Source organism: Gekko japonicus, unplaced genomic scaffold (assembly GCF_001447785.1).
Source record: "Gekko japonicus isolate JY-2015 unplaced genomic scaffold, Gekko_japonicus_V1.1 scaffold448, whole genome shotgun sequence".
NCBI lineage: Eukaryota > Metazoa > Chordata > Lepidosauria > Squamata > Gekkonidae > Gekko > Gekko japonicus.
The window spans coordinates 917,223-941,077 of record NW_015172018.1 but is presented as its reverse complement, the minus strand read 5'-3'; the positions used below and the strand labels follow the sequence as shown (position 1 = coordinate 941,077).

Genomic DNA, 23,855 nt, shown 5'->3' with positions numbered 1-23,855 from the left:
CCTCTGTTGCAGCCGGTCGTCCCTCATACCGCACACGAGCCGGTCTCGGAGGGCCTCTTCCACATTCGCGAAGTTGCAGGGCCTTGCCGCCTTCCGTAGGGCGGCCACAAACTCCGCTACCGACTCGCTGGCCGCCTGACCCCTCTTATAGAAGGCATGCCGGCACGCAATCTCCGACGGCTTCGGGGAGAAATGTGCCTGCAGCTTCTCGGTCAGGTCCTTGTACGAGACGGTCGAGATGTCCGCTGGTGCCACCAGGGACCGGGCGATGTCGAACACGCTCTTTCCGCAAGAGCTCAGGAGCGTCGCCCGCTTCTTCTCCTCCGTCGTGATGTCGGAGGCTACGAGGTGGAACCCGAACCTTGACAGGTAGGAGTCCCAGTCCTCGGTCGCTGGTTCGAAGGCCTCGAACTTCGGGCTATTGGCCATCGTTGCAATCGCTGCCACCGGCTCTGGTGGTGCCCGTTGCTGACTGGCCACGGCGAGCTGCTGCTCTTCGTTGTCCGTCGTGGGTCTGGATGTAGCGGGGCTGCCTACCCGCACTAGCATCCCATCCTCGTCGCCAATTGTTAAGTCCGGCGCTTAACAATGAGTCGGAGAGTGATTTCAGTAAAAGACTCAAGTTTATTCAGCTCTTTGTTCACTTCTTCGACACGGTACAACATCTGATAGCCCGAACAGTTTGCCCATTGAAACTGCCCGGTATTTAAACATTCCCGGCTAACATAGCCACTCCCACTATACACATAACAACCTATCAGGTTGAGCGCATAATGACCAATCACAAACGTTCCCGCTTGCAGCTTGCTTGAATGTGATTGGGTCGTGAGTCTTGGACTAGAATCCTTTGTCCAAGACGAAGCTTAACATTGCTTCCCTATGGGAGGTTTCCCATACATCCTAATGTACTCATGGCAGCTAAGAATACATTACAGTTATTATTCTCCTGCTAGATGCAGGAGGGGCAATGGGAAATGGGAGATGGAGGTAGGAAACTGGCAAGTCTAGGCCCTTATATAGAGCAGAGGGAATTACTTACCTTGAACAAAAGGTGATAGAATGCTGAGTCTCCCTCCCCTGATCCTTATCGCCACTCAGTTCATATCTCCAAGCTCTTTGCTACCTTCCCAGTTTACTTCCAGTACTGGAGTTGGGAACATATGAACCTACCTAATCACAGTGGCCATCTTCAGGGCCCTTCTTTGGGTGGCCATGCCATATGAAGTTCATTGGGTGGCAACCCAAGAAAGGGCCTTCTCAGTTGTGGCACCAAAATAATGGAGCCCCCTCCCCAGCGAGATTTGTCTAGCCCCCTTGATCATTGTCTTCTTGGGTTGCCAGCCCCCAGGTCCAGGTGGGGGGCATCAATCCCCTCCCAGCCAGCTGGCCAGCAGGGAAGCCCCATCCCCCAAGCCCCCCCCCCAAGATTGACCCAGCAACCCCTCTCCCTCCCCTTCTGCCCGATTTAAAGGCCTTCAGCTGATCAGCGGGGACCATGTGGCCCCTTTCAAAAGACCCTCTTAAAGAAGTTTGTGACTGTCATGAACTTCTGTGAACTTTTAAAGCAGTTTGTGTCGGTTCATGGCAGTTCGTGGATAGAGCAGAAAGCAGGAGTTTAAAGGAACTCCCAGGTCATTTAAAACCTGTGCTTTCTATTCCCTGTGAAAGCTGCAAAAACAGCTGAGCAGTGGGGGGGGGTGCCCCTGCACCTCCGTAGTTTTGGCCTGCCTTGTGCAATCCCTTTAAGTTTAAAGAGACTGCACAAGACAACCCGGAACAGCTGAGTGGTGGGGAACAGGTTGTTCCATATTGCTCAGCTGTTTCTCAGGCTTTCTGCAAACTCCATTTAAAGAGACTGCAGTCCTTTTTGCAGGGCCATGAACCACGAACCGACATGCCAATCCCTAATTACAGCATTTGGCTTTCAGGTTTCCAAATAAGAGACCTTTAGGGAGCACTTGCTACTGCTTTCGTTTGATTGTGGACTGCTGGGTTTAAAGAAACCATAGGAAAGGGGTTAGGCCAGAGTGGGGGACTGGACATTCTTTGCCCAGAAGGCAATTGTCTGAGGGTCTCACCCCCCGGCTCCCTTAGTAGCCCCATAAACCATTTACAAACATGCTATTTCATAAGTAAATAGGCTGACACCATGAGATTGAGGGCTCTATCCTGTCTGGTTTGGCCCTGAATGAGGAGGATTTGTGTCAGAGCCAAAATACATGCTGAAGAGCTCAATAAATCTACTGGAACATCACCGTGAAAGCCATGCCAAGCTTTGCTCCCAACTACTGTACTGTGAGCAAATTCTGTGGATTATATTCCTCAGGTTGGTCGTCCCTTGATTACAACAGCCTCTGAACAGGCTGCAAAGTTGGGCTGACATGGCTGATAATTTCTTTTCATTGGAGGTGGACGTACTCTCAGGAGTTGTGGGAGTTACAAATGGAAGAGGAAGTTATTTCCTATCTAGGTTGGTAGGAAATTGTTTCCTGTCAAAACGGGGCTTCTTCTGTCAACCTCCGCCATCTTTTGTTTTCATTCCTGTTTCTTTCCCTGATCGAAGCCTCCAATTCTCACAACACTTCAGATTTCAGATAGTGAGATTCTGGTTTGGTGAGCCTCCAGTTTGCCAGTGATAGACTACCTATGGGTTCTGATTGTAAGAAAGATACACGCTTCAGAATTTCAAGTGAGTCAGGCACCTTGCCTGAGGGGCTAACCAGACGTGCCCGATTGTACAGTTCACGGCAGTTTTTTAAATGGGACAGGATGTTAAAGCCTTCTCCCACACGCTGTTTTACTGACCTGAAAGAGCCCCAGGGAACTGCTGTTTGACCTGTTGGGGTCCTGCTAGATGGAAACTTGCTTGTATCTGATTAGAACAGGTCAGAGACACTTCTCACAATATTTTCTGGGGGTATGGAGAGACAGATATATGCATGCAGATTATGCATGCTGTGCTATGTTAATTCAGAGTTTGGTAAGCCTACTCCTAGTACATTGGTCATTACATTAGATTTCGCCTCTTATTGATTGGAATAATAGAATCATAGAGTTGGAAGGAATCTCCAGGTTCATCTAGTCCAAGTCCCTGCATAATGCAGGAAATTCACAAATACCCCCCCCACAACCCCAGTGACCCCTGTTCCATGCCCAGAGGATGATTTAAAAAACCCTCCAGGATCCCTGGGCAAACTGGCCTGGAGAAAAATTGCTTCCTGGCCCCAAAGTGGCAATCAGCATTTCCCTGGGCGTGTAAGAAAGTGCCGCAAGAACTAAGCACTGATGCAACCCTTCCTGCCTTCCTTCTCATGATCCACATTGCTGTCAGATGGCCATCTAGCCTCTGTTTGAAAACCTCCAAAGAAGGAGAGCCTACCACCTCCCGAGGAAGCCTGTTCCACTGAGGAACCGCTTTAACAGGAAGTTCTTTCTAATGTTTTGCTGAAAACTCTTCTGATTTAATTTCAACCTGTTGGTTCTGGTCTGACCTCTGCACCATCCTCTATATGACAGCCCTCCAAATATTAGAAGTTCGCTATCATATCACCTCTGTTGTCTCCTCTCCAGGCTAAACACACTAGGTTCCTTCAACCTTTCCTCATAGGATTTGGTCTCCAGACCCCTCACCATCTTTGTTGCTCTCCTCTGGACATGTTCCAGTTTGTCTATATCCTTCTTAAATTCTGGTGCCCAAAACTGAACACAATATTTATTTATTTATTTATTTTATTTTATTAGATTTTTACCCTGCCCTCCCAGCAAGATCGGCTCAGGGCGGCTTACACAGCAATATAAAATAATACAAGATAATAATACAATATACCATATAAAATCCAACCAAACACAAGTTTAAAACCATAACTATACAGCTTATTAAAGTGCTAGCATTGGATTCCTTGGCATACAGTCCACTTCTTAATCTCCCTCAGATGTCCCAGCACTCGGGTCAGGCTATACTTGGATTGTACTTGGGGGACCTAGGGGGTCGGGCTCACTCTCCATAAACTGTCAGATGTCAGTGGTGGCAGTGGTGGTGGCGGCTCCAAATGCCTGGCAGAATACTCTAGGTGAGGTCTGACCAGAGCAGAATAAAGCGATACCACCACTATACTTCTTTTGATACAGCCCAAAATTGCATTTGCCTTTTTAGTTACTGCATCACACTGCTGACTCATGTTCAGAGTATGGTCTACTAAGACCCCTAGATCCTTTTTGCACATACTACTGCCAAGACAAGTCTCCCCCATCCTATAACTATGCATTTGATTTTTCCTACCTAAATGCAGAACTTTACATTTATCCCCATTGAAATTCATTGTATTTGTTTTAGCCCAGTTTTCCAGCCTGTCAAGATCATCCTGTATCTTGACTCTTGTCTTCTACTGTATTTGCTACTCCTCCCAATTTAGTATCATTTGCAAATTTAATAAGCATTCCCTCTATTCCTTCATCCAAATCATTGATAAAGGTATTGAACAAAGCAGGTCCCAGGACAGATCCTTGAGGCACTACACTTGTCACTCCTCTCCAAGAGGATGAGCAACCATTAACAAGCACTCTTTGTGTGCGATCTGTCAACCAGTTACAGATTATCTAACGGTAATAAGATCCAAACACATTTTACCAACTTGTCAACAAGAATATTATGTGGAACCTTATCAAAAACCTTACTGAAATCAAGATAATCTATGTCCACAGCATTCCCCTGATTGTATTAGCCTACACGGAATTTATTAGATGTCTATTTGTTGAAACAGTTTTGGATTACACTGAGCAATCTGCTTTGAATCTCATTGAGAAAGATACACTATAAATACAGTAAATAAATAAATTTCTAAGATTTGAGGTGTGTTCTGGGGGCAACCATAAATATTTTCAAAGTTACTGTTATTCCGTGCTTTATCATACATAATATTACAATACATAATACTGTGGGGGAAAGGATGTTTCATTACCCACGTCTAAATAGCAAATAAACATAGTATCTCCCTTTTTATGTGCTTAGATTAATTCCATCCTTCTTTGGTCTCCTCCTACGTGAGAAAAAATTAAATTATGGAGGTTGGTGAAATTCGTCAGTTCATTTGATGAAGTGGCAATGCTCTGAATGTTGTTTTTTTTATTATCATTTTTACGAAGTTATTGTGGATTGGGAATTCAAGTTACCGCTGGAGTAAAAATCTGTGCAGAAACAGTAGGCAAGTCAGTGCAGAGCTGTCTGCCAGCCTCAGTTTATAGCTCAGCTTGTTCACAGTCATATTGTAGCATGTCAGATTTCTCAGGAGGAAATCTCAAAGCTGCATTCGGTTCAGTTGTTGGGTTTTTGAACTACAGTTTTGAAGACTCCACTGGTGAATTATTTCATTATTTCTTTGATTTTTCCAGAGGGGATCCCATTCTCTAAGGGATGTGTACAGTACCCTCCCCCATTTTAATCTCACAACTCCCTGGCCTCTCCTCCCTGGCCGGTGGCTGGGGGACCTGGCAACCCTACCTGTGATGGAGGTTTGGTTAAGAGACAGTGTGAGTGACACAAGGTCACCCAGAGGTCATTATGGCAGAGTAATGCTTCGGAATTTTCTCCCTGGTCACAGCCTGAAACTCTAACCACTGCACCCCTACAGTTTCGGGTGGCGTAACTGTTTTGGTCTGCAAACCGGTAGCACCTTAAAGACCAACAATATTTCCAGCATATAAGCTTTCAAGAGTCAAAACTCTCTCCTTAGGTATCTGAGCTTTGACTCTTTATACCCTGGAAATCTTTTGTTTTTTGGGGGGTGAGTATTTGTGTGTGTGTGTGCGCGCACGCTTGCAAGCCTGGAAGTCATGGTGACTTACTAGTGAGGCTAGGACATTTCAATGAGGTAGCTTGATATTACCTGCCTCTGCATCCCAGTCCTGGTATTCCTTGGAGGTCACCCTTCCAAGTCAGTGGAGATCTGACAAGATCAGGCTTGCCTGGGCTATCCAGGTCAGGGCTATATCCTGGAAATTTTGTTGGTTTTTAAGGTGCGACTGGACTTGAATCTTGCACCCCTACAGTTGACATTTCTTCCCTCCCCTCATTTTAGATGAGAAGAAACGGGGTTGTTGTTGTTGTTGTTGACAATTTTAAGCTGAACTGTCTTTAAAAGTTACATATATCCTGCTCCCTCTCCGCTTTTGAAGTGAAACAGGTTGAATGCCATTTCTGCCTCCTTGATTTACCTGTAATGATAATTACGAATTGGTTTTTCAACTTGGTGAAAATATACTTACATTGAGTTTGAATTGCCCTTCGTACCAGATGGAATAATTTTTGTTGAGAGATCTGCACATATTTATGAGGGTAATAATACAGCTCCTTTAATGAGTTTAATTCCAGTCCCACAAGCACAAATGATATGAACTTATCCAATTAGTTTTATTTTTTTCATGGGATAGGCAAAGAAAGAAAGAATCCAGATTTTACAGCCCAGCTGTTGGGAATTGAAGTGGCTGTTCAATTTTACTTTTTTTGCTTTTCAGCATGTAAGTATTACTTCTAGTAAGTTTAAGACTCCGCATGGCTTCATAAATTGAGTCTCATAATACAGAAGGTGATTCCTGTGCCAGAGCTGAATCTAATAAACCATTACATAGCTGAAGCAGCAAGAGCCTTCTTTAGGACTCTAGAGATCAGGAAGACACTAAACATTGACTGTTTTGATAGGTTTGTCGCAATATAAGTCTTGATTGGCCAGTCATAAGACCTATATCAGGGGTGTAAAACTTAAGGCCCAGGGGCTGGAACCGGCCCGTCCAGGGCTCTTATGCGGCCCGCGAGCAACTAGTACGAGGGACCTTGAGCAGTTCCGCAGGGCCTGTAAGACGGAGCTCTTCTGCCAGGCCTTTGAGTAGGAGCCGCCGCCGCCCCATTATACCACCACCGTCAAGGTATCTTAAAGGATGCATTGACGAGGTCCGAGGAAGAACCTGGAAACTATTGAAGATCTGACAAGCCGTCGCCATTGGACACGTATACTATGGGAGGACCATCTGGAACTGCAGTGTTACCATCTTGGATTTAGGATATTAGTAATGGATTGAGTACTGTGGTTTTAGTGTTGGATGTTTTACTATGTTTTATTTGTTTTTACCTATGGCATGGCAAATGACCTTGCCCTTGTTAGCCGCCCTGAGCCCATTGGGGAGGGCGGGATACAAATATGAAAAATAAATAAATAAATAAACAAACCTACTCCCAACCCCCTTGCTTAGTGTGGGAATTAGTCAGCTACAGCACCCCAGTCTGCTTAAAGGAGTGCATGCCTTTAAAAACATTTCAAAATGGTTGAAAAAAGCATTTACGGGAGAAATTCCTGTGGGGCTGTGCCTTTAAGAAAGTTGGCGGAGCCCCCCAAAGCCCCACCGTGGCTACAGGCCTGCTTTCGAGGCCAGTGAGAAGCAGAGGTGGTTTGCCATGGCCTTCCTCTGCAGAGTCTTCCTTTCCTCCCTTCCCAAGTATCAGCCCCACTTCTCTTCTGAGATCGGACAAAAATGGGCTATACCATGCCACCTTCCCGCCCTTGCCTCTGATACGCAATGGAAATGAGGAGTGAGATGGGGGAGGTGAAGAGAATATGGCTCCAGCTGAGATGGGGGAAAAAAGTGTTGATTTAATACCCGTCACGCTTAGATGGATGTGACACACTTTTGACGCAGGGATATATTCCCAACCAGCACAATGCTGGTAGCAGAAATGCAATTTCCTCATTGCAAACTTTAATACATAATTTTATACAGATTCCACGTCTTGGATTTTAAAATAGAAAACACGATGTTAGCTGTTCAGCGCACGCTTGCAACATTCACGAGGCATCAGGTGTTAATCTTGAAGAGAACAACGGAAAGGGCAATAGTCCCTTCCCCAGCTGAATATCGAGAGCTGATTGCAACATAGTCCATTCATTTTTCCTCTCCTGCCCTCCTGCACCCCTCCACCCCCACATTTAATTGAATTTTATGATGATTGCTTAGTGTTGCCGTACCGAAGCCAGAATGTAAAGACCCGAACTGTTATTTCCTTTTAATGGAGATTAAGGTCTCAAGGCGATCATTTGATAGAGCACGGCTCTTATACTTTTCATTACTGGGGCTACTGGAGATACCGAGCAGCTATTCACTTTACTGGCAAGCAGGAATGTTTTGATGTATCTGAAAATACTGCTGGAAAGAAGACTTTTAGTAATCACTCAGTGTATCTCTCAGAAACCAGGGTGAAGTGGGGTAGGGGGGACTCTTGTTTTCTTTCTGTGGATCTATATGTATTTTTTAAAAAGGCAGATAGATGGGTGATTGGCAGAACCCTATGGAGAGTTCCACTCTCGTAGGCCCATTGACTTCAGTGGTCTCCTCTTAGCTCTTCTTAGAATTGCCCTGCGCAAATGTAGTCGGTTGAAATCTAAGAAATTGCTTGCCTTTTAAACGAGCTTTGCGAACAAACCCGTAGAACGAACTGGGCAAAACTATTTACTACGGGGTCCCCAACTGTTTTCGAGCCTGCAGGCGCCTTTGGAATTTTGAGAGGGGGTGGTGGTTTAGTCAGAGCCAGTCTGGTGTAGTGGTTAGCAGCATGGACTCTAATTTGGGAGAACCGGGTATGATTCCCCACTCCTCCACGTGCAGCTACTGGTGTGACCTTGGGTCAGTTTCAAGTTCTGTCAGAGCTGTTCTCGAGAGAGCAGTTCTCGAGAGAGCTCCCTCAGCCCCACCTACCTCACAGGGTGTCTGTTGGGGGGAGAGGAAAGGAAGGGAGACTGTAAGCCGCTCTGAGACTCCTTTGGGTAGGGAAGGGCGGGGTATAAATCCAATCTCCTCCTTCCTGCTGCAAGAGATGGAGCCTAGTACAATACCTCCCTCCTCGGATTGCAATGCACACGCACTGAACATATGAAACTGCCTTATTCAGGCCATTGTCCTTTCAAGGTTAGTATTTGGGTGGAGGCATGATCCAGCCACCGGGAAGACAGTAAACCTGGAAAAGCAGTGGATGGGCTTCTACGCCTGAACCCTTATCTCCCCTCATGGACCGTCCCAGCTTCCTGGACTCTGAGACTAGAATGAAGCTCCTTTTCTTCTTTGCATGAGCAGCTCATGGTAACATTTGGTCATCCCTGGAGAAGGGAATAGGCCACCTTCTGGCTAAGGATCAGTCCTCCTGATCCTTCAGTGGCTGCCACCATAGAAAACCCTTTCATTTGAATGAAGGCTGCCGGTAACAAACCTTGTCTTGTATTGGACCCACCTTGGGTTGCCAGCTCCAGTTTGGCAAATTTCTGAAGGTCTGAGGACAGCGCCTGGGGCAGGGAAGGATCGCAGCAAGGACGCAATCCCGTAGAACTCACCCTCTGATGTTGCCATTTCCTTCAGGGTTCCTGTAGTCTGGAGATGAGTTGTAATTTTGTGAGACCTCCAGGCCCCACCTGGAATTTGGGAAACCCAGCCCACCCCACTTTCTGGAAAGCTCAGTAGGCACCAGGGGAAGTAGTAGGGGTACCATAATGCCCATGAGTGCTATGTTGGAGAACCCTGGTTGGAGAACCCTGGTCTACTGGCTTGCCTGCTCACATTTATTTACCTTAGTCATTTGTGACCTAACTATGTGTGTGTGTGTGTGTGTGTGTGGTGGGGGGAGGCCTGCTTCTCTAGTTGGTTGGTTTTTGCTGGTTAGGTCCTTAAATCAGAGGTGTCAAACTCATTTGTCACAAGAGCCGGATCTGACATAAATGTCACTTTTGGGGGCCGGGCCATGTGTGCCATAAAATAGAATGCCAGGTACCGGAGATATAAACTGTATAAAGAAAAGCAGCTGGTAAGCTCTGTGTTGTTGTATCCTCACTGCGAGTCCCCATGGGCTGGGAGGGGGGGATTCAAAGGAAAACCCATATGGGTGGACTGGAGAGCCAGCAGTGCAGCACTGGGCAGATGCTCCCACGCTGCTTGACTGCTGCAGATGAGGTTGTTCCACCACGCTGAAGCCACAATTGGAGTGGCTTTGCACACACCCCCCCCAAGCAGTCTCCTGTTCCCTCCCTTGTACTAGTTGCTCGTAGGCCTCATAAGAGCCCTGGACAGGCCGGTTCTGGCCCTTGGGCCTTATGTTTGACACCCCTGCCTTAAACCAACTCTGCGTGTCTTTTCAAAACCACGCAAGCTGTAGTGTTGACTAGTCTGCATGGTTTCAAAGATGCTAATGAACACTTCTAACCAAAGTACCGTTCAAGTTGGATTACACTGATTTGGGACTTCATGCATGAGACCACATAAAAGAGATCTGGATAACCAGGAGTCTGGGATAAGAGAAATTATAATCTTCCGCATTAGCACAATAAGCTACTTTATTTTAATATATCACGGCTCTCTCCGTTCCCCTATGAATCTCCATGCTGATGTACTTTCAGCTAAATAAACTGATGATCATTTGAGTACATGTGCCTGTATTGAAAGGAATGGAGAACTCTGGTTCATCCTCCTGGTCCCAGAGTCCCCCTTCCTTAACTCTCTGTCATTCGTCTTGTACCACTGTATCCCTTCCTTGTAATCAGTGGCCCTGTCCACACGAGAGGATTAGGGCCGGGAGAGGGACGGAATGGGGGCGGAGCGAACGGGCGCGATCCCACCGCAACATCTGGGAAGCGTACCGTGTCCATCCCCGATCCGGCCCTTCCAGCGATGATTCGAACGGCTGCAGCAACGCTGGCCGTGGGAACGCCGGCACGTTCTTTCGCCGGTGCATCCCCGGCTCCTTGCCGAACTGCGCATGCTCCGACATGCGCAGTTCAGCAGATGCCTGTGCCTTTCTCCCCGTCTCCCCGGCATCTGATCGTGCCGGGGAGCAAATGCACAGCGGCTCAGGGGATCTATATGATCCCGCCGCCGCGTGCCTATTTAGGTGCGGCTTTTTAAAAGCCGCACTTTGGACGTCCCTTCTTCCCTCGTGTGGCAGGGGCCAGTGGGCCAATCTCATTATCTGTTGTGCCAAAGCAAATAATGGTTAGAATTGTACCTGGCAGTGACATAATCGTGCTCACTACATCAGTGAGTTTTAAATTTTAAAAAAAATATTTTTAATGTTCCATTTACCACCACCACCACCCTGCTTCCTCCCCAAGTGGTGGCAGGCGACAGGACTTCAAGGAGGGAATCCCCTCCACCCCAACTGGGGATTGGCAGCCCTACAGGGAAGGAACACCACAGACTTGTTTCCCACCGTTGCTGTGTACTGCAGGCTTAAAAACAGCTTGTTTCTGCAGAAAGGAAAACTTTAGAATCAGCCTTTCTCTTCCTGCCAGCTTCCTTTTGTTAATTGGCATAATAATATACACAACCAGAAGAAATATATGTTGTATTATTTATTCAGTGGCTTCTGTATTTAGGCACCTAATTCTGGAAACACCCCCCCCCCTGCTTCAGACCTCCATACTGCAGGCTTCCGAGATGAATGCAGCCAGCCGATCAGGTACACAAGGTGGCGTACCAGGGGCTCAATAAATCTAGTTTTGCTGCCTATCTGGAGCAGCAGCAGCAGCAACAACAACAAAACCAGGGCATTTGGCAAGCCCTTGACTGACAGTCCAGAAGAATTAGCTGATAACTGTCTTTATTGTGTTGGGTGACTAGTTGAGCAAGCCTGCCCTGCTGTGATATAGATTTTGACAACATAACTGTTTTTCAGAATGCAGGCTACTTTTTCTCTCCCACCCCCCATAAGGAGGATATGGGGTTTTACTCGTCTCATGCAAAGCTCTTTTTCAAAAGAAAGTGTTAATTTATCATGGGGAGACACTCGTATTATAGGTACTTCCATAAAATCACTCTTCTTACAACCGTTGTTACATTTTCTCTGTGTGCCGCCTGCCATTCTATACACAATGCCGCGTTTTTCAAATATTTTCCAATTTTTCCCATCAGTAGTCAGAGTGCTTTAAGAGATTAATCACAACATGCCAACTGGGCTACAAAACTGCTCAATGAGACACGGAGAATCTCAGTTATGTTTTGAATTGTCTGACGTGCTGCTACTGCAGAATAATGTTCAATTTCCTTTCCCCCACCCCCGCACCTGCATGGTAGGGACTCTAGAGGTTACACCTGGATTCCAGTGCAATATCTAGCTAGCCATATATGGAGAGCACAGATTCATGTGATACTCTGACTGGAGTGATAGAAAGGCTGGTTCACATATTCATGCACATCATCTGAAGATGTTTTCTCCATTGACTTCTCTATGTGTGGATGAGGCATCCTAGATTGAACATCAAATCTGAGAAATACCCTGTCAGACTAGGCTTCCCATTTACATGCCTGGGACAGGGAATTACCAGCCACCAGCCCCAATTTCCCACCCCCAAGGAATTAAAGGTTTAGAGAAAAAATGGCCTCCACATAGGACCACTCTAGGAATTCCCCCAGTGCTCTCTGGGAAACACCATAGAGACTGGGGCTGCAACCTAGAACATCTCCTGGAAGTGGCATCACACCCTTCCCAAACTCCACCCCTCCCATCAGTTTCCAGGGCAATGTTGGAAACCATGGGGAATTTCACATTACCTGTCTTCTCCCGGTTTCAAGCCGGGAGTCTTCCATTTCCAGATGAACCGGTACAGGGCTGCCGTTTCACACACGGCTTGCCCCTACCGGAAAGGAGCCGATTCACAAGCGGTTTGGCGTTTCACACACGCACCGCTTTGTTTCCCCACGGTTTTTTTTTTAAAAAGTCCGTCTTATAGCGATATATCGATATACCAGTATTCCAATGGGATCGCTATAGCGTTATATCGATATATCAATATAAGCCAAACGTTTAAAAAAAAAAAAAAGCCCACGCGGCCGAAAAAAGGCGGGAAAGAACCGTATCGGAACCGGGAGAGGGAACGGGAGACTCCTCGGAAGCGGTTGACAGGTAAATCGCTTCCCTTCCCGTTCCTATACGGAACAGAGACTTTTGAGTGTGAAATGGCAGTCAGATCCCGGTAGGGAACCGATTCTCAACCGGGTTCTGTCTGAAATGACAGACCAGCACCCGGTTGAGAATCGGTTCCCTACCGGGAGAAAGCACCTGTCTGAAATTCCCCCATATCTCAGATGAACTATTTTACCATGGAATCCGAATTCTGTAGCAAGTGGTTTCCTGGATGTTTAATGTTGCATTTACACAATGAAATTGGGTGCATAATATGGCTGGGGACTGTGCAGTGCACATATACATGTGTAAGAAATGTGGTGCCAGACGTGGGACTGGCTTGTTGGAGAAGTACAGTGTGCCTGAATCTGTCCAAAAGGCAGGGCTTTTTTGTAGAAAAAGTCCAGCAGGAACTCATTAGCATAATAGGCCACACTCCTGACAGCACAGCTCATTAGCATATTAGGCCATGCCCCGTGCCTTCCCTTGGCTTGCTTGGGCGCCCTGCGGCTACGGGGAGCCTGGGCAAGCCCCCCTTGAAGGGAAGGGAAGGCAGTTTAAACTGCCTTCCCTTGGCTTGCCTGGGCGCCCCGTGGCTGTGGGGCACCCGGGCAAGCTGGCCCTTGGACAGGCCGGGGGAAGCACGTGGAGGCATTTAAATGCCTCCCTAATCCTTCCAGGGCCCCCCCTGGCCCGCCCGCCTCAGAGTCACCAGGGGGTTGCTCTCCAGGCCTTCCCTCTGTAGCCACGCACACAGAGGTTTTGGCTGTAGTGGGTGTGGCCAACTCTGAAGCCAGCCGGAACTCTGTTCCTGCCCCAAAATAGCCCTGCCAAAAGGAAAGTAGGAAAAGGGAACTAAGTCTAGAACCACTCTCCCCCCCCCCCGGTATATTTCATTTTCAGTTCCCTCTCCTCCCTTCCCATTAAATGGCCGGGCAGCCCAGAATTGGAATAGGAATTTGCAAGTTGCAATGTTGGATCTTTTTGCTCTGGCTTTAGTTCCTATCAAACTGTGTATGGAAATTTTAAAATTTGTATTTTTGTTTTATAGCATTATGCCCTTTGTACATCGGCCAGAGCTCGGTGTAAGCTGGGACAGGGTGATTAACAAATCAAATAAATTATAATAAGGGCCAGAAGCTTTGATTCTGCTCTTTCTGTCTGCCTAAAATCTGCGTAATGAGGACCCGTTATGTTCATCTGATGAAGAAGATTTCAATACATAACAACTTATGCCAGAATTAAAAACCCGTTAGCCCACAAGTAGCCATGTGACTGTGGTTTAAATTTTAAAGATTAATATTTTACAGCTTTGAGGGTTAAAAACTAGGGGTGCCAGGCTGTCGCCTGGTTCCCCTGGGGGCTTTGTGGGGCAGGACAAGGGGTGGACATGATGCAATTCAGCAGTGTCATGTCTGAGTGAAAACCAGGACATGACCTCAGTAATGTATGGCCATGACAAAGTCAGTATGTGGAATTTTGAGCCAGGGCAGCAGGCAGTACTACAAAATGGCTGCCACAGGAGGCAGAACCAAGCACACAAGAGAAAAGGGGATGGGGAATATAAACACATACACAGAAGCCCAAGGGGGATAACATGCACACAGAAGAACCAGTGGGAAAGGGAGGAGAAAACACACACAAAGAGAAAACCTTGAGGAAAAATGGCTGTTCTGCTCTGGAGCTCTGCCTCACAGCTGATCTGCGGGTCCTGTTTACAGAATTATGGATCCTTCTCCAGTGAGTGGAGAGGAGGATCCGAATGAAAAAGCTCTATTTGTACAAAGATAGCCATTCACTGGCCCCCACCTACTTTCATGAAACATCTGGGAAGCACCTGCGGGTCCCTTGCCATCCATGGGCATCACATTAAGGAACCCCAGTCTAATGCATAATTGTTGATGTTATTAAGGTAACAGTTTTGGCTCATTCATATTCTATGGGTGAAATTCAGACCCCTCCATTTCCCTCCCCCCCAAAAAAACACCCCAGGTGCTTTTGTACAGCAGTAATCCATTGCCTTCCACAGCTCTCTAGAAGGAAGCAGCTGCACAAAGTCATCCGATGTCTTTTTCTTGCTCTTCTTGTAGAATGCTAAAAAATGGCTCCTCAGCTACTGTTTTCAAATGAGGCTAGACCTCATTATTTCTGCCCAGTGCCTTGAAAAGCTGCAATCACTGGCAGAAAGAACCCTTAAGGGGTTGTGAGAGATTCTGGATGTTCTCCTTTTAGGGTCTTTGTTGTTTTAATGGATTCAAACTTAAATGCTCTCTTAGCTCCCACGGGTCTTGTTCTTGAACTCCTCTCTTGACCTTTCCCTTCCACTGAGAGGGAACATGAATTGTGAAGCTATCTTTGCTCATCTCGAAAGCACTATCTCTTGGGAAGATTAATCTCTCTGTATCTCTTTTTCTCCTTTAAGATTCATCTTCCAACTACATCAGACAACTTGAAACTAAAGTCAAACTTCTGGAGGACGATAATAAACTTCTTTCTCAGGTAAGTGGCTTTGCGGCCTGTCTTGGCTGGAAATTCTACCCATTAAGGTTGCCAACCTCCTGATTGGACCTGGAGATCTCCTAGAATTGCAACTAATCTCCAGACCACAGAGGTCAGATTCCCTGGAGAAAATGGCTGCTCTGGTGGTTGAACTCTATGGCATTATACCCTGCTGAGGTCCTCATCTTCCCAGACTCCCCCCTCCCCAGGCTGCACCCAAAAATCTCCAGGAATTTCCGAACCTGGTGTAGTCAACCCTGCTATCCATCAAACACGTACCTTCCTTCTCTCTAAGAGGGAAACTGTTGTTATGGACTGAATCTGTACTTTATGTCACCTGAAACATATCTTTAATCTGCAATGACTTGAATGACAAAGGGGGTTGATTTTAAGATTTTAAAATGTGATTTTATCACGTTTGTTTTAAATTGTTAGCCACCTTGATGACCTTTGTGAGGGCAGAAAGGTAGGATATTAATAATAATGAGGATGAGGATGAGGATGATAAAATGATACTATGCAAGCTGTATTGCCTTCCTGAGCATAAACTGAGATTTGAATTCTGGAAATGATAGTAATTCAAAGCAAATGTGTGCATTTATACATGTATGCACCAACACTAACTTCTGGACTACTGGACTTGAATCTGGCAACACTAATTTCATACCTCTGTAAGGATTAAACATAATTTTAGGGGCTTTCTGTAATTCTGGTAGAGTCTTGGTGTGAAGTACATATCGTAAAGTCATGCCTCAGTGTGAAGAAAATACTTTGTCCCTGTTTACAGAAAAGCTTGTAGCCAACTCTGGGTATGAGTTAGAGGAGTGTAAGTATGAAAGTTTACAGTACCAAAATATATACAAGGTCTGGAACTGGTACTGTATCTCCACAGTTGAGCCATTGAAGGTCAGAACATTGATCTGTCAAGTTCTGTATTGTTGACTCTGACTGGCAGCAGATCTGAAGGGTCTTCCACATCACTGGTTACCTAATCCTTTTAACTGGAAGATGCCAAGGTCTAAACCTGGGACAGTCTGCGTGCCAAACAGATCCTTTACCACTGAGCCACCATCCCTAACCAACAATTACTCTTGACCTCCCAGTTTCGACCAGGACCTGGCCAGTGGTCTGTGTATGAAGGATTAACCACTGCAGTGTGACCTGGGTGGACCTGTCTTCAAAGAGGTGATACTATACATTATGCGTAGTTGCATATTTTCCCAGATTTTTTAAAATTACAGAGTAAAATGGACTTTCCTCATGCACTACTTTCCTGCCAAGAATCACCATCCCTGTTCTGCTTTCGCCACTGCTGGTAAAAACACGAGTTTATCTGTAAATTTCCCCTAGCTCAGATGAAAGCAGCTTTGGGGATGGGTGTTCTTTTGACATGAGTTTAATGTACCTTCTCTTTCCTCCAGACATGAAGTTGTCTTTACTGAGTCTGTCATAATCAGCATTGTCTACTCTGACTGGCAGCTGCTTCCCAGGATTTCAGGGCAGAGGGCTTTCACATCACCCACTATCTGATACCTTTTAAACTGGAGATGCCAAGGATTAACTCTTTGTTTGCAAAGCAGGCGCACTGTCACTGAGCCATTACTGCACTCCCAGAGGTGGCCTCCCCCCTTTAAAGTCTCAGTCATTTGAGCTTCAGTGTATGGCAATGTACCTTTGTACAGGATTTCATAGACTTGAAAAAGGGGCTCGTGTCTGTTGTGTGGCCAGTTTAAGACCTTTTTTCTTCCACATTCATAAATTACAATGGTCACTCGTGCTGTAAGAATAATCCAGATTTTGCTGGGTACCTGGCTTTAGTGGCTCATGGTCCCTGTTTTGCTCTTGGGAGTGGCTTTAAAAAAACACTATTAATCTATTTGCTTCCCACATTTCTTCCATTATGGATCTCAAGGCCGCCAGGAGATCTCCCTTCTAAATACTGACCTGACTGGTACTTGCTTATCTTCAAAAAGTCTGCTGTGTCTTGTGTACATTTTAGGGTACATTTTAATGCAGCAAATTTTAGCTTGGGCTGATAGCCCCCCTCCTTCATGTTTTACTCCCCCACACCTTCCCTGAGCCTGAGTGTAAAGTCCCTAACAGTGCCATCCTGAGCAGAGTTACGGCCTTGCTGGTCCATCGAAATCTGTCTGTTTAGAAAGGAAAGGATGGAACTGCTAGTGGAGAACGGATGAGTCTTATCTCTCATCTACGTGCCTGGAAATGCATTCACCAGAATAGCAGCACACCCTGTTGTGCACCGCCTGCCATTTCAAATAGTACAGATATTGAAATGTTAATTTGAGCCGGTTGATCGCATTGCACAGAACAATTAACAGTTCAGTCCTAAGCAGAGGTACAACCTTCTGAGTCAGTGGGCTTGGAAGGCCGTGGCTTTGTTTAGGTTTCCACTGTTAGATATCAACAAAATTCTCCAGCGTATAAGTTTTCAGGAGTCAATGCTCATTTTGTCAGCTATCTGACGGAGTGAGCTTTGACTCACGAAACTTTCTGTTTGCAGTCAAGTCACCTCTGACTCTTGGCAACCCTGCATGGTTTTCAAGGCAAGAGATACTCAGGGGTGGCTTGCCATTGCCTGCCTCTGCATAGTGACCCTGGTTTTCCTCCGTGGTCTCCCATCCAAATATTAACCAGGGCCAACCTGGTTGGAACAGTTTCCCTATGAGGAAAGGTTAAGGCGCTTAGGGCTCTTTAGCTTGGAGAAACGACGACTGAGGGTTGACATGATTGAGGTTTATAAGATTATGCATGGGAAAGAGCAGGTAAAGAAAGAGGTACTTTTCTCCCTTTCTCACAATACAAGAACTCGTGGGCACTCCATGAAACTGCAGAGTGTTCGGGTTAGAACGGATAAAAGGAAGTACTTCTTCACCCAAAGAGTGATTAACACATGGAATTCACTGCCACAGGAAGTGGTGGCGGCTACAAGCATGGATGGCTTCAAAAGGGAATTAGATAAGCATATGGAGCAGAGGTCCATCAGTGGCTATTAGCCACAAGGTATAGATAGGGGCTCTGGGGCAAGTGATGCTCTGTCTTCCTGGTGCTTGGGGGGGGGTCAACAGTGGGAGGGCTTCAAATGTCCTGGCCCCACTGGTGGACCTTCTGATGGCACTGGTATTTCTGGCCACTGTGTTGGAACTGGTGCAGTTTATGCCGGCTGAAACACGATCACACTTACCTCCCTCACAGTGGAGTCCATCGCTGTGTGCCCGCTCACACGCTGCGGGCGTCGGTTTTTGTTTTTTTTTAAACCTCAGTTTGAGCATGCGCATAGGCAGCCATCCACAGAATGGCGATCTTTTAGCATGCTCAAAATACCCTGTATTACATTTAAACTTTAAAGATAAGGACTTACCTTTAAAGTTTAAAGCACAAACTGGCCTCCCCGAAGTCCCGGACTCCTCTGAAACGGTAAACTAAGGGCCTTTTTTTTAAAAAAAACAACAAATGCTCAGGGCGAAGCTTTGCCCAAGCACACATCGCATACTTTAAAAAAAATGGTGGTGGAAAATCGGAAGCCTCAGGCTTCCGAACGGAAGTGGCTGTACAACGTTGGAGAGCGTTCAGACGGGGGGTAAAGCGATTACAACCGTTGCACTCAGGATACCACCACTTGGGAACCTAGTGGCAGAATACAACGGTGTAAAGCTGTTTACAACGGTTAGGGACGGAAGGCAGATGTTTGCTGTGTGAACGCCGGTAAGTACACCGATTGCAACCGGCACCTATAACGTTGTAAATCCCCCGTCTGAACGCATCCAGAGTGTAGGACTGGATGGGCCTTTGGCCTGATCCAACATTGGCGTCTCTTATGTTCGTATGTTCTTATGTTCTTAACCCTACTTAGCAGCTGAGGTCTGACAAGATCAGGCTAGCCTGGACTATCCAGGTCAGGGCCCAAAAATTTGCACACTGGAAAGTTTTTTTCCTCTTTAAAGTGCTACAGGACTCGGATTTTGTTCTACTATTACAAACGAACATAGCTACCCACATGAAACTGTTAATTATGTTTTGCTAGTATATCTGTAACTAAAAAAACGTACAGGTCAAGCCACTGGGCTGTCCAGCCCAGTGTAGTGTACAGTCATTGAAACTGCTGTGTTGGAATTCATATGCAGATCGGATACTATTGGACTAAATAAGGACTTTTGGTAGTTGGGCATTTCAAAAAGTAATTGTTCGTCCTTGCAGATTTATAGATTCAGGTGGGGTAGCCGTATTGGTCTGAAGCAGCAGAACAAAGTTTGAGTCCAGCGGCACCTTTAAGACTCAGGTTGGGTAGCCGTGTTGGTCTGAAGCAGCAGAACAAAGTTTGAGTCCAGTGGCACCTTTAAGACCAACAGAGGTTTATTCAAGTTATAAGCTTTTGTGTGCATGCGCACTTCTTCAGATACAATGAAATGGAAGTTGCCAGTCCATACATATAGGTGTAGAGAGTGAGCAATAAATTAGCATACAACATAATGAAGATGTTGAACAGATTCAAGGTCCAAACAGGAATAACAAGCTTAGTTTATACAGTTAACATTTGTTTGGGTTTAATTCTGGGGAGAAACATAGTGGGGGAAATAAATATGTTAAAATCGGAGATTTATGGGCAGATGTACCCTTGTGGAATGCTGAGAATAATTAACTGACACCCTGCCATTGTGGTCCATCGATCTCCTTTCAGGCATGGAGGCAAACTTACAGCATTCTTCTTTGAAGTGAGGCGATTGGCTGTGTAGAGTGTCTCCCCTGTCCCCAGACCAGAGAAATTATATGTAATTTGGAATGGTAGATTGGAATGTATTTCTCTGGTCTGCACTGAAGTTGGACATCATAGTAGCCAACTGCTACTGTGCTTTGCATTGAAGTTGGGCATGGAATCATAGAATCACAGAGTTGGAAGGGGCCATACAGACCATCTAGTCCAACCCCCTGCTTAATGCAGGATCAGCCTAGAGCATCCCTGACAAGGGTTTGTCCAGCCGCTGCTTAAAGACTGCCAGTGAGGGGGAGCTCACCACCTCCATAGGCAGCTGATTCCACTGTTGAGCAACTCTTACTGTAAAGAAGTTTACCGTAATATCCTGCCGATACCTCCCCGCCCTTAATTTAAACCCATTATTGGGAGTCCTCTCCTCTGCTGCCAACAGGAACCATTTCCTGCCCTCCTCTAAGTGACAGCCCTTCAAATACTAAAAACATCATAGTAGCCAACAGCTGAAATTACACGTTCACAGATTTCTTACATAGAATCTTTCTTGTCAAACCTGGCTATTAATAAAGCTTTAAAAACTCCAGTTAAGACAACCATTAAGGCCCCGGTCGCATGGGAGGATTTGCCCCGCGAAACTGATGGGTTGAGGGCAGATTAAACTGGCGCGATCAGATGCCAGCATCTGGCAAGTGTCGCGCACCCACCCCCAACCCGTCCCTTCCGGCCAAAAACGCAGATTTAAAAGATACCAGCAAAACACTACTACCTACTTGGAAATGTGCAGCACGGGTGGCCGTGTGATCACCGACGCACCCGTATCCCGTGGTATGCGAGGCCCTGCCACACCGCCCATGCACGCAACTGCGCAGCTGCCTTGCCTCGTCCTTCGTTTCATCGCTTCCCCCTCAGCATGTGATCGTGGTGGGGAGTCAATGTGGCTCAGCTTGGGGGATCTGTCTGATCCCAACACCGCACTTCAATTTGCTGCGCCTCTAAAAAGCTGCACTTCTGCCGTAGCTTTTCCTGCCAGTGTGATTAGGGCCTAAGACCCCTGAAGACCCAAGAGAGAGTCAGACCATACTGATCAGCTGCATTTCCCACCGGAGAGAAACCCATGGAAGTGATTCACATCCACAGTTCACATGAATGGCCATGACAAATTCTAAACATGAACTGCAAGCTACATGATGAAAGTAGTTGTCTGTTTGGTCCACTTTCAAGCGTCATTTCTGAATACTAGAGCCCCACGATTACCCAATAAAATTAATCGGTGGTAAATTCAGGACTGTGGGTGGAAGAAAAAAAAGTTTATTGCAGCACATAACTTGCTTATGGAACTGACTGGCTCAAGATCTGATATTGACTTCTAGCCTAGAATGTTTTTTTTTTAAAGATTTGTCGCTTATTAGAAAATAGATCAACAATGGGGGGGGGGTAACGAAATAGAATCTTCATGTTCAGAGGTAGATGACAGGGACATATAAAGTAGGGTTGTCCTTGGTGTCTGATGATGGCGGGCCACTGCTTAGAGGTAGAATGCTCGTCTAGATGGACATTTTATAGGGCTGTCCTGAGCAGATTTATACCTTTCTATTTTCACTGAACTCAAGAGGATGTAACTCTGCTTAGGATAGCAGAGGCTTCTTTTCAGCAAGGCTCTTCTTATGTTTTTATTAGTCTCTGGTGAGAATTTCAGTTTCTCTTCTTACCTTCTCATATATGTAGGGGTAAGAAGGATATCTGTGTTTTCCTTCAGTCTGACTCAGGAAGCCTGCAAGTTGAGTTCAGATTGAGTTGGACATTATGTGGATGCTCCATAAGACAGCGGGGGGGGGGCCTCCCGCCACCCACGTGGAGGAGAGTTCCCACATGGAAGCAGCCTAGGCCTGAATTCTGTACAGTTTTAAACTCTGGAGTTAGCTGTATTGAAACAAGGGGACGAAACAAACAACAATGAGAAGTCTGAAGGGGTTCATTCTCCACAGGAAGAGGCTTTCCAGTTCAAAGTAATTATAATTGTGTTTTTTTGTTAAAAAAAAGATCCCTAAAATGAAAAGCCAACAAACCTTCGTCAGTGGGCAAGTTGAAAAGAGGATCTGGAATGTATTCTTTCACGATTTGCATGAGACCGGCCTTCTGTCTTCTCTTGTGTTGAAAGACTACAGAGTGTGGAACGATGAGGTATATTTAAAAGTCTTATGGCCAACTTAATTTTGGGGTGGGGGGGGAGATGGAGACACAAAAGGGAGCTTTGACGCATCACAGAACAGGTCAAATAACTTGTTTCCTGGGAGAGGCACTCAGCAGCAAAGGGTCTCTACATTTCAGTCTTCTTTGTAAGGAGGAAGATTTTTTTAAAAAACAACAACATCAAAGCTTGCAGTAGGGTTTGCAGCCAGAAGATCGAATTACTGTCGACGAAGAGGTATTTTGCTTCCACGTTTAGCTCTTGGAAAGACGCCAGGTAGACTTCCATAATCGCTAGTGATTTGCTAATCTCTTTAATGCACAGGCATTGTTGGATGCTTAGAATGTCAGATTTCAGGACTCCAGGGCCTTGTCGACAACTTACTACCAGGGAGAAAGCAGCTTTCCACAAATCATTGACTGTGTCAGTATGCAAGAAGGATTTAAAAAAAAAAAACTGCACTGGGAATCGAACCCCAGTTCAGCTGGTGGTCTTGTTAGCATCCCAGCTGCTCCGAAGAACGGTTGTCAGCATTTGAAAGCGGAGCAGCTAACAGAGTTTGGTGTTTTCCTTTCTATTGGGTTCTGGCCTAGCAACAGTAAAACTCATCGCAGAGAGGGTTTTAACAGCCAGGACTCAGGTGGAGGCTAATTAGCCCCAGTTAATCAAACCATATATTACATTAAACTTCAAATATGACTTAATTGGAGCAGGGCTCCTAATAACCATGGCTGTGTTCCCCTCCCTCCATCCAAATTCTTAGCCAAGATAACCAGATTTCCATGCTAAACTAATAAAAATTAGAAGTCTGAAATTGAGCTCATGCTGATGTGTTTACTTTAGTGGTTGGTTATGATTCTGGGAGAAATCCCAGACGCATGAAGCTGCCTTGTGTTGAGTCAGGCCAGTGCTCTGTCAAGGTCTGTATTGGTTATTCGGACTGGCAGCTGCTCTCCAGGGTCTCCGTTTCACATCACCTACTGCCTGATCCTTTCTAATTGGGGATGCTGGGGACTGAACACAGAACATTCTGCATGCAAAGTAGAGGCTCTTCCACTGGGCCACAGCCCCCCCCCCCAATAATTTGCAGCGAATTTCAACCTTTTGAATTATACGTGCAATGCTGTTTGGTGTAGTGGTTAAGAGCAGTGGACTCTAATCTGGAGAACCGGGTCTGTTTCCCCACTTCTCCACATGCCGCCAGCTGGATGACCTTGGGTCAGTCACAGTTCTCTCAGAGCTCTCTCAGTCCCACCTACCTCACAGGGTGTCTGTTGTTGGGAGGAGAAGGGAAGGAGATTGTAAGCCGCTCTGAGACTCTGAGTGAGGGGCAGGGTATAAATCCAACTCTCCTCCTCCTTCTCCTCCTTACTCCCTGTAGATCCCACCTTTCAGGCAGAGGTCCAGAGTGGGCTTCACCATGAAGTAGAGACTGGCACCAGATTTGGAATGTCAGCCAATTGCTTTGAGGTGACCTAAGTCCCTGCTGCTGGAATAAATTGTACAAATTACACTGA

The 23,855-nt window shown here is 46.2% G+C and overlaps 1 protein-coding gene across 2 annotated transcripts in view; it reads left to right on the top strand.

Moving 5' to 3' along the window:
• The window catches only part of CCDC85C (coiled-coil domain containing 85C), a 252,581-nt gene that overhangs the window by 155,821 nt on the left and 72,905 nt on the right, over positions 1 to 23,855 (top strand). For both annotated transcript variants that reach the window (XM_015420480.1, XM_015420479.1), the window contains exon 2: positions 15,348 to 15,424. In XM_015420480.1, coding sequence (XP_015275966.1) covers positions 15,348 to 15,424 — 77 coding nt within the window. The remainder of the gene's footprint in view (positions 1 to 15,347; positions 15,425 to 23,855) is intronic.